The following is an 11478-nucleotide window of genomic DNA, read 5'->3' on the forward strand; positions in this document are numbered from 1 at the left end:
CCCCCCCCCCCCCCCCCCCCCGGAGCTGTTACTTCCTCATCTTTCCCGGGTGCTGGAGGCAGTGTCCCGGCCCCTCCCACGTTTCCTTGGAGCAACGGTCAGGTTTGAAGTCGATACTCCGACTTCCCTAAATACCACTTCCTGTTGGGTTCTTTCTTCCAAAAGATAGGAGGCCAAGGTGAGTCCAAGACATAGGTAACAGCAGGGCTGAGAACCAACTCACACCAGCTATACTGTCGTCTGCTAAGTCCGGGGGCTGGATTTAGGAAACTGACATCCCTGTCTCCCAAATCCCCAACTAGTCTCGAAGGGCAGGTCTGAGAGTTACCTGGCCAGAGGTGGAGGCAGCAGCTGAGAGAGATGGCACGGGATCCCCCAGAGGAGTCCGCAGGGGCTTCCCTTCCGGGACGGAGCCCTGGATGGGGGTGGAGGCACTGCCTTTGGTATAAGCGGGCCCCTTGACTTGGTCTGGGGGGACATACCTTTGAGAAAGAATAGTCAGGCTGAAAGGAGGGGGTAACACCATGGGCCGTGCTCAGTGTAGGCACCTGGGAAGCACGGGTGGCAGCAGTCCGGGTCCCTCGGCCTTTGCCCTCTGATTTTTGAGCTAAAGGGAATTTCGTAACTCAGCAAAGCTCTGCCCATCTTGAGCGTCCCCTTTACTGTCAGATGCTCGTTCTTTTCTGTGGGAATGTTCACATCACTCTGCCTTGGGCCTATTTTTCTCTCCTCTCTCCTTTCTCTGACATCAACCCATTTCAAGTAATAACCCGTCAATAATGCTGCTGGACAGGTGATCCTATTCTCCAACCTCCTTTTTCTTTTCTAGGTGTTTCTGCAGGTTCCTCCTTTTCAGTCCCACAGAAAGTTTCTGCCACCTCCTCTTCTAAGTGCTCACAGTCTATCCTGTTAGCTTCTGCGACTTCTGATAAAATGCCCTCCACTCCAGTGTATGTATGTGGTCCCTACTCCGGAAGTATCTTCTTTTTCTGGAGGACACCCCCAGGAAGGGCTCCAAAATGCTGTTTTGTCCACATCGATCTCCTTGCTGTCTGCATTCTCTTCTCCAGCCTAGAGTTACCCCCCCAACATGCACACACCCCTGAGATCAAGCCATAGAAAGTGCCACCTGGGGAGAGAAAAGGCAAGGGAGAGCAGAGATGCTGTTCTCGTCACCAGAAAAACAGAACACACATAAATCGTGGAAAAACGATGGGTTAAAAGCACAGAGCTCTAGGACATGGTGCTTCCAGCTGCCTCTCTGCATATATGGGCCCAGCTGAGCTTTAACCTGCCCCACACTCCCACAGGCCCAGCCCCTCTCCAAGCAGTCTAATTTCTCTCCAAAAGAGGAGCATCAAATCTGCAGGGTTAGTGACTGGGAACAAGTTGTCCTTTCGGTAGTTTTATAATTTTGAAGTCAGAATTGAGCCCTAACTGAAGCTGGGTGGAATCCATTCAACCCAAGTCTGGCCTTTGAGAAAAGCCCCAATTCAAGTCTATACACTGGACTGTCAGATGAAGAATGTCTTGGGACATGGGTCTCCGTAGCAATCTCTTTCCTCCTCCTTACCATCTCTTTTTCTCATATTTTTCCTGGAGAAACTCCTTCACTTTCTGAGGATCCCTGGAATCTGGTATTAAAGATGTCCGAGCATCAAAAAGACCCAGCCAAATCTTCCTGCAAACCTAAAGGAATGGAATCAGGTAACAGAGGAGTTCAGGCAGAAAGCATGGGATGGGAATGATACCACTTCCAGTTTATTCATCAGTACATATTTATTGAGCACAGACACAGCTGAGGGTCTGGGTATGCCTACAAAGCAGACACAATCCCTGGCTTCCCAGAGTTGACCATCTAATGGGGAGGTCGTGCCTTAGGTAAGTAAAAATAGATTTATAAGTACATATTATGACTCAACTTATAAAAGAAAAGAGAGGGCCACGAGAATTATGGGGAACTAAATCTCGATGGGGGTGGGGTCAGGGTCAATTGTCAGAGCTGTGTCTTCCAGAACACCCTCCAGAGGCCTTCCTTCATTGGCGCCCTCCAAGTAAGCCAGTTCTTGCAAGCTAGGAGGACTGCTAACAACAAGGACAGCGTCCTTCCACCGCCTGCAGATTTAGCTGGGGAAGGGGTTTAACCCACGTTCGAGTACATGGCATGGGCTTAATCCCACAGTGCTTAGGGTCGGGTGGGTAGAGCTGGCTCCAGGAGATTTTACTCCTAGGGGCCAGCCCAGTCAACTCTGAATGCTCAGCAATGCGGAGCTCTAACTGTCAAGGGGCAGTCTTCCCTGTGAGTGCCCAGGAGTCACCCCCTGCAGAGATTTTGCTCCTTCCCCTCATTCCTCTAACAAAGGTCTAGACAAACCACAATTTGCATAAATAAGATTCCGCAGATATACAAACATACCTAAGACGAGATATGCTATATACTAAAAAAATAAAAGAAACTCGACCAAAAAAGAAAGCTGTAGGGTTTTTCTATAGTCTTGAGGCACAGCTCCCCCAGCCCAAAGGGCAACTACAGCCAGTAAGCCATTCCATGGGTGGTGGCTCACCTCGTTTCCACGGGATTGCAGGAATACTACTTCAGGCTCAGTGAAAGTTGTCATGGAGATGGACTTGACGCGATGAGGGGGGTTCAGGCCTCTCCTGTGGGAGAGAAACAGGAAGAGAAGTACAATGCAGTTAGCACCGCAGGTCTGTTTATGGGAGGAGGGGGAGGGAGAAAGGATAAAACAACACAGAAATTAAGCTCAGGTAGAATTCCCTGACTGAAGCTACTTCCTAATTCAAGGAAAGAAGGGAAGCGAGAATGTTTTGGAGGCTTTTTTTTTTTTTTAAAGATTTTATTTATTTATTTATTTGACAGAGAGAGACAGCGAGAGAGGGAACACAAGCAGGGGGAGTGGGAGAGGGAGAAGCAGGCTTCCTGCTGAGCAGGGAGCCCCATGAGGGGCTCGATCCCAGGACCCTGGGACCATGACCTGAGCCGAAGGCAGACGCTTAACGACTGAGCCACCTAGGCGCCCATTTTGGAGGCTTTTAATCAGAGTCAACAATGTGTCGTGTTCCCTGTCATTCTCGAGAGGAAGGCAGAGCCTGCCCATCCAGAAGCCATCTCTCCCTTGCCTCAGTTCCGTGTTCAGCCTGCAGGCTGGGGGGTACTTCCGGGAACTCAGAGATGTGCCCACTTGCCATTTCCTATTTTACCACTGATTTACACCTGCCTGCCCCTCTTCGTCTCTACAGAAAGTGTGGTGCTAGGGATGGAGAGGGCCCCTCTCCTTCAGGAAGAGATCTCTGGGAAAAGAGATAATCCAGGTTTTCTCAGCTCTAGATCTTTCGAGGAAGCAGGAGGAAGTCAGGCTCAACAATGAATATGAGATTGGCATGAGTCAGGAACATCTATCCTGTAGTAGTGCTTTTGCGGCAGCTCTGTGTGTTCTGTTAACTCTCTGGGAGTCTAGTTGTGCCCACAGAAGCCCCGTGGAGATTACAGTAGACAAGAAGGCTTCCTTGCCCCCACTCAACTGCTCTCTGGAGTGTTCTCACAAGGGAAACTTGGCGCTAAGCCAGGTTCCCCTTTCCTTTTCCCTTAAGTTTTACTCTGGTCTAGACCAACAGCACTCATCAGATGAAAACAAAACTGGCCAAACCACAACGAATAAACCAGCCCCTGGGACCAGCACGTGAAAGAGCATATAGGCATATGCGGGAAAGACAGTCTCCGCTGATGAGGCTCTTCAGACTTTTACTCCCCTGAAAAAAAAAAATGGGCAAATCAAGATATGAAAATAAAAGTAACTCCAGAAGAAGAGGGTCCTTGTTGATGCCATCAGGAAAGCAAAGAGGGAAGGCAGAGATCACACAGCTTACCAAATGGAAACCCTAGAGAAAATTCAGGCTTACAGGTGCACCCACAAAATGAAGGTGTCCCTGAGAGTCTAGAAGAACGGCAGTGTCGTGTTAGTGTACGTGTATGCCACGGCAGCAGGGGCGGGGGAGGGGGGACAGGTGACACAGCCCGGGGTGAACAGTGAAGAGCGGCAGCCCCTTTAGATGACAAATTACCGATTGTGGGATTCTAACAAAGGACAGGACACCGAAGGCTACAACTGAAGACATTTTCAGCAATTCTGCCGCTAGACTTTTAAGTAAAAGGTCTCAAAATACTCCTTTAAAAGACAGTATCAAAGAGGACTGATGCCCCAAGGAAAGATTAGAGCAGCAAAATCCAAAAGCAAGGCTTTGTAACCACATGGCAAACAATAGCTCTTAAACCTGATCTGCCCTGAAGACTCTCTTCTAATCACATTTCAGAGATATTCCAGTTTTCTCTCCTAAAGCCTCTCTTACTAATGGCCTTGTTTTGTTTTGAAGTCCAGACAGCCTTTTATATTCTTTCCCTAGATCTTACTCACCTTAATCCCTAGGCCCTTCCCCCTCAAAAGGCCAGGACTTCTGAGGTCTAGCCAGAGAAGACCTCCCCATCCTTATGATCCCAGTGATGGCACTCCTTATCTTCATCTCCCACTAGCAAATATTTCCTTCACCAAAATACAAGGCATTATGGTAGGCACTTTGGGGGATACAAGAGACAGCTGCTTATCACTCTATATCATATATATATCACTTATCTTGTAGAACCTAGTGCTTGATCACCCGGTGATTTCTTACAATGACCCCAGGAGCCTGGACAAAGATAATTCCCAACACAGTTGGGTGCCATGTAGGCACACACATAGCCGGATCAGGGAGAATGTGGCATCCGGATGCAGCAGTGGGGGAAGGAAGAGAAATGGTCATGGCAAAGTAAAATGTATTATGTTAACACTAGAAAAACAGATTCGAAGTCTATCACAAAAAGGTCATTGACATTTCCTGACAGGACAACCAGGAACTGTTAGCAAAGTGTAAACAAGGAGGTGTGCTTCTTTGTAGGGGGAGGGGAAGGGACTTGACCCATTCATCAGTCTAGAGGGGATGATTAGAACAACAGAACTTTCTATGGCTGAGCTTGGACTGGAGGGGGTTTTTTGGGGGGTGGGGGAGGGGGTGTGGAAGATAGGGTGAAGGGAAAGCAGAGAAAATAAGTGATTTAGGTGCTTTGGGCCAAATGAATCTGAGGGAACAGGATGTTTCCATAGCACAGTACAAAAAGCATTGCTCTGACCTTGATGTCTGTAGACTGGATTATGTATAACTAGAGCCACAGTTTGGGGGCAGGGAAAATTCTCTACAAGGCAACATTCTGCAGCCCAGGAAGAGGACCTAGTTACATGGCCTATGAGTCAGAGCGTTTTGTTTCTGAATCAGAGAGAGGCCATTGCTGGCTGACAGGAGCAATTTAGAAACAAGAGCCCCTCTCCTCCCGGTAGCTGAAATCTAATGGTCGAGGGGTATTGAGGCTGGCTGGGGACATAGCAGGGTCATGCAAGGGGCCAGATCTGAGTTACTGGCCTGGAATCAAACAGACCCAAGTCTCCAAGCTGCACCCAGTCTCCCCAACACGACTTGCACGTTCTCCCCCAAAGAAGTGAGAGCTAGAAGGAGACACTGCCCTTAGGTTATCACAGCAAATGTTATTTCTAACCAGGAGGTGCTGGGCAAATGCAGAGATAAATGTATTTGCCCAGAATAGGGCAAGTGTTTCCAACTGAAAGCAAGTTCGTTACTAGGACTCGGGCCTCAGCCCAGTCGGGAGGGCTTCGACTTCGGTTTCTGTTTCATGGAGCACCTGACTGGCATTTGAAGTACTCTGCATCCCTCTTTGAAGTGCCCTGAATTCCTGGCAGCGAAGCGACCTGCAGGGACCCTAAAGCCCGCCCGATCCTCTCTCCTTGCCTCTCTCCCCACTGCCTTTGATGCTCTCAAGTGTACGACTATTTTTACAAATACCACACCTTTTGTTTTCCTGTGGTCATCACCCTCACAACGGCCCATATTTTGCTTCTATCTTGCTTCATGAGAGTCTCAAACCTGCTCAGCTGCTCACATAAGAAAGTTCGGTCAGGTCAACAATGGAAAAAACAGTTCTACCCGGCACCCGAGTTCTTTCCTTTGTGCCAAACTTGGACTTGGGAATTCCTGACTTCTGAATATTTCGTGTTCGGATTCATACCCCCCACGTGGGGTTTCTTTGCTCCTGGGATTCCAGTCCTCTGCCTTTGAGCGGGGTTCAGCTAAGCCACTCTGGCTCTTATCTTGGATCCAAACATCACCCAAAAGAGTCCCTATTAGAGACTTTTTCTAGTCCCTAATAGGAGAGCTCCCCACTTACCCTGCTCCAGGCTCAATTTCACTAATTTTAGGAAACTTCTTCCTCATCGAAAATCCCTGCTTCAACCCATTTCCTGTAGTTCTTCCTTAGTGACAATGATAAACTGCTGTCCTTTGCCTTCCTTTTCAGGCTCATTCTCAATCCTTTTACATTTTTTCCCCCTTCTTCTCATGTCTTTGGATAAAAGGTGAGGTGGGAGGGGACAGAGGGACGGGACTAACACAGGGGCAAGGGACACATCTACCTCTCTAACCCAGACGGATGGAAAAGTACTGAATTATTGAACAACACACAAGGCCTTTTCTTCCATGGAGATAAAAGTGCTTAACGAGGAACCGCTACGAGCAAAGCCAGATGGGGAAACTAAGGCACCAGGAGGTTAGGAACTTGTCACAAAGAAAGAGCTGTCAAGCACATCTCCTGGCACCCAGCCCAGAGCTCTGTCCACCCGAATCCTGACTTAATCCCACTATTGGAATAAAGTTGTACAAAAGTAGAGGAGGCAAGTATCTGTTACTGAGTCTCAAAGGACAATGGATTAAAGATGGACCCAAACAGCCAGGTTAGGGAAGCATGACACAGACTTTACTGGAAAAAACAAAACAAAACTGGGTGTCAAAGACAGTGCCTATCCCTGTGTCAACGACATTTCAGGCCTCAAGATCTATTTTCTTACTAAAGAAACGTGGTTTATCCATTGAGGCATCCAGGCAAACCAGAAGAAGAAAAAACACTGAAGGCACTGCTTTGGAAAAAGCACTTTTTAGCAGCAATCTTTACCCTGTCCTAGCTTTGCTCTCTAGTAGGAGAGTCAGACACAGCCAAACAGACAGGCGGATGTATATGCTGGGGAAATGAGAAGGACCTATATCCAGGTTAAGGAAACTAGGTATTGGATGAAAACCAAATGAATAAAACTAGGTCAAATTTGGGACCTACAATTGTGGCAGCATGTATATAAATTTAGAAACAGCCAAAACTAGCAGCTTCTCTCTCAGTCCCTCACACCAACGCTGTGGTTTTCTGCTAGAGCTGAGAAAATATTTCTCATGAAAAAAGAAAATGAGAATGAGCTCTCACATGTAGTGATGGACCCATAGTCATACCCACCCACCAGTATTAAAATCAAAAATTTTCTCCAGATCCTGGGAAATTCAACTTTGGCTGCAACAGTCAACTTTGCTGTATCAGCCTGTGCAGCCAGCTGGGAACTCTGGTAATTGTGCTCACTGCCCCCAGAACACCCCACTCCCCTGAGAGGTGGACATATTTGTAACATCCCCAGCAGAAAGCTGGCTTTCAAAATAAAGCCAGTCTCGCTGTCTCCTTTCTCTGGCTATGGTGCTAAGTGTGGTACTTGAATTCTTGCCCTGCCTCAATACCCTCATCCTTTTTTTTTTTAAAGATAGATTTTTTTTTATTTTTAAGGATTTTATTTATTTATGTGACAGACAGAGATAGCAAGAGCAGGAGCATAAGCAGGGGGAGCAGCAAGCAGAGGGAGAAGCAGGCTTCCCGCTGAGCAGGGAGCCCGATGCGGGGCTCGATCACCCTGGGATCATGACCTGAGCTGAAGGCAGATGCTTAACCAACTGAGCCACCCAGGTGCCCCACGTCCTTTTTTTTTTTTTTTTTTAAGGTTTTATTTATTTATTTGAGAGAGAGAGGGAGAGCACAAGCAGGGGGGAGCGGCAGAGGGAGAGGGAGAAGCAGGCTCCCTGATGAGCAGGGAGCCCAACACGGGGTTTGGTCCCAGGACTCAGGGATCATGACCTGAGCCAAAGGCAGATGCTTAACTGACTGAGCCACCAGGCGCCCCAATACCCTCGTCCTTTAAACAAAGAATATTTCTTCTTTCATCATCCTACCTTAACATGAGTTCCCATCACTCTCCAGCCCATGCTGAGCTTTATTTTACTTCTCAGCACTTATTATCACCGGCAATTATATATTTAATGATTGATTTAAGGTCCATGGCTTCCACTATGGTGTAAGCTACATGACGATGGGTACAGTTTTGTGCACTGCCATATCTCCAGTGCCTAAGACCATGTCTGGAGCTTGAGAGACACTCAGTAAATATATGTTGACAGATTGACTGAATGAATGTGCAGCCTCTTGGCCTACCGTGATTTTCACTTCCCAGTACCACGAAATCCTAATCTGTGGGCAATCAACCATGTGGATTTAAGATGTTACTTGGTCTATGTGTCACCCTGAGCCATGCCCCTCCATTGCCTGCTGAACTGTGTGTGCTCCCCCTTTACTCTGCAGCCAGCAGTAAGCATCCCTCACCTCACACCCTGTTTACGGCCCACCCACCCGCTCCCAGCCTTTCCCAAGGTCCATCAGAGGACACAGGCAATACTTTGTGAAGACCCTTTTATAAGGTTCCTATGCCTTGCCCTACTTAGCTCATGCTAATTAGAACTTCAATTAGCACATGAGAAGTACCACCAGAACTTAGGCAGACAAACACAGCCAGGGAAACTACAGCTTTCTTCTAGAGTTTCCTCTGATATTTCTCTCCTTATAATGTCAACATGCCTTCAATTCAACTTCATTTAGTGGCCCGGCCTTTTGATCCTTCACTAAAGACCAACAATAATGAGCACGGGGAAAAAGTGGTCAAGTTTTGTAAACTGTGCCCTGATATTTAAGGAGTTAAGTGTTCTAGCAAAAGAAATCAGGTTTTTAATGTGTGCCAGATCCCTTGACCCTCCTTTTGTCCTGACTGAGGGATATTCATTATAGAAGGGAAATGTTATCTATGGGATACTTTAAACCAAGATCTATAAAATAATAATAATAGTGTCGGCCCTCCCATTTAGTTAGTGTTTTATCTTTTGTGCTGTGCAGCTAACCATGGGGATGAATTAACACTGTTTCCAAACATTTTCTTCCTAGGACCTAGACTCTGACATGCCATCAGTTTTATCCCTCTGCTCCCAGACTCTATAATCAGATTTTCCTCTTCATAACAGGATCTTTAGGAATCTGTTCTTTCTCTTTCTGCTATAAATAGTCCTAAACTTTGCTCCTTTTCTCCTCGGAGTACTTGTCCCAGTCTCAGTTCTACCCTTTTGCTTTATTTAAGTCTCTACCTTTGACACATTCCTGTTTGGGTTCTAATCATTGTCCCAAGAGCCATAATAGCTTTTACTTAGACCAAAGTCATAACACACAAGTGAGGTTGATCAGAACACAGAAATTTGGCAAAGGAGGTAAAAATCGCGTAGAGAGATAATCCTACACCGTATCTTCATTTCTGGTCTGCCGTGATCATAACTAATATCCAATAACAAATGCTGAAAATAGCAAACCCCATATGGCACTGGTAAACCTTTCTTTGCTTCTGTTCTCCCATCTGTCATGTAAGAACAATACTGCTCCCTCCTTGGCTCCTAAAGGTGTAAGAAGAAACAAGGAAAGCACCCCTTGTTAAATACAAAACCAACCAACCAGACAAACCAATATATTAAAACAATACTGAACAAGTCAAAATAAATCTCTTGATGAACTTATACAGAATAGAGATACAGGGTTGGTAGCCAATGTTAATCAGGCATCTAACCAAATAATTCCCTATGGGGGAAAAAGAACCTTACTCTATAACCAGAAATTTGGCCTAGAACTGTGGCTCTAAATTAGCTCAGGCATGACCAAATACAGTGCCAGCGCCAAGTGTAGCGTTGCAGATTATACAACAAAACTCCCCCAAATCTAGAAAGAGCTGCCAGATGCTACTACCAGGACCAAGCCATGGCAACAAGAAGCTTAAAGGTGTAAACTACTACACTTAAGGATGGCTCATCCAGATCCCCAAACCTTTGGAGAAGTTAAGCTCTCTAACACGGTAATCCATCAGCTCTCATCTCTTAAGATTTGTAAGAAATCTACCTCTGGGTTGCACTCCAAAGCCCTGCAACATTAGGACCTGCACCCGAACGCTGGTACAGGGCTCCTTACCTGTCGCAATCTCTATGCTGTCAGCCTGGTTAACTTACCTATTTTAAATTGGTTTCTCTATCTCACACTCCAGAATGGGCACGAGCCAGAAGTACATCTTCATCTAGAGCCCAGTTTACTCTACCCTTTTCCTATTTGCCCCTCACCTACATAGAGTTCCCTTTCAAGGTGTGTGTCATTCTCGGGCCCTTTAAATCTTAACCTCCCCCCTGTTCCCTTCAACTCTCCCCCACTTTCGGTTCGGTTCGTTTTGCCTCCCCTCCCTTCAGGAGTTTCTCCCTTCTTCTCCGATGCCCTTCCTTTCCCCTGCAACGCGACTCCAATCGTGTCTTGTCTCCTCTGCCAGTGTCCCTTCCCCATGACAGCTCTGCAGCAGACGACCCTCTCAGCGCATCAGGCGCGCCCCCAGGCCTCCCCGCCGCCCCTACCTCGGCTCCGTCCCTTCGCCCCGGATCCCCGCTGTCCCCAACGCCGATACTCCGCAGCCCCTTCCTGGTCGTCCCCCCCTCTCCTACCCCGCGCCAGTCCACTCACAGGAGGCCGGAGCAGGTGGTGCAGACGAAGCTGCCCACGGTGATATCCACGTAGGTGACCCCGCGCTGGGCGCACTCGAAGCAGTGGCGGTTCCCTGCCTGGCTGCAGCCGCCCAGCTCCCGCACCCGGCGACACCACACCTCCGAGGCCGCCTCCGCCTCCGCCTTACCCCCGCTGACCCCGCCACCCGGGCCTGGACCCTTCTTCGCCGCCATCACCATGGTTGCCCGCTCTCTCGGACCTCCTCCCCGCAAGTCAGCAATTGCCCCTTCAACCACAGCCGCCTTCCCGCCTCCTCTGCCTCCTCCGCACGCCCGGCTCCCCTGACAGAAGATAGGAAGCCGGCGACGTCCGCGAGAGACTTCTCAACCCCTTGCCTTGCCTATTCTGCACACTGATTGGTTAGTCTCCTCCCACCTCCCCACTCTGATTGGCTCGACATTGGACGGCCTTGGGTTGCGGGAGCCGCCAATGCCACGCCCCACCGCCTTCACCCTCAGGCCTCTCCCATTGGCCCGCAGAGACACTGCCGCGAGAACTGTGCGTGCCCTCTCCCTGTCTCCGCCCCCTCTCGCCACTGCCTCCATGGCGGCCCGCCCCCCAGATTCGATTGGTGAGTCCTCGGGACACGGGCTCCGACGCTAACTCTGACTGGCTGTCTAGGCTGCAAAGTTAGCGCGCGAGAA

At 48.5% G+C, this 11478-nt stretch overlaps 1 protein-coding gene across 2 annotated transcripts in view; it reads right to left on the reverse strand.

The window, feature by feature from the left end:
* Positions 1–11142, reverse strand: part of AGFG2 (ArfGAP with FG repeats 2) — a 22052-nt gene extending 10910 nt beyond the window's left edge. The window contains exons 1-4 of one of the 2 annotated variants that reach the window (XM_021680081.2): positions 10793–11142; positions 2565–2658; positions 1574–1689; positions 329–482 (exon numbers count right to left, since the gene is read on the reverse strand). In XM_021680081.2, the coding sequence (XP_021535756.1) occupies positions 329–482; positions 1574–1689; positions 2565–2658; positions 10793–11013 (585 nt within the window). In that variant the 5' untranslated portion in view covers positions 11014–11142. The remainder of the gene's footprint in view (positions 1–328; positions 483–1573; positions 1690–2564; positions 2659–10792) is intronic. The other variant, XM_044915160.1, reaches the window with a different exon arrangement.
* Between the last annotated feature and the right edge of the window lie 336 nt (positions 11143–11478).

The sequence above is a fragment of the Neomonachus schauinslandi genome, chromosome 5, assembly GCF_002201575.2.
Source record: "Neomonachus schauinslandi chromosome 5, ASM220157v2, whole genome shotgun sequence".
NCBI lineage: Eukaryota > Metazoa > Chordata > Mammalia > Carnivora > Phocidae > Neomonachus > Neomonachus schauinslandi.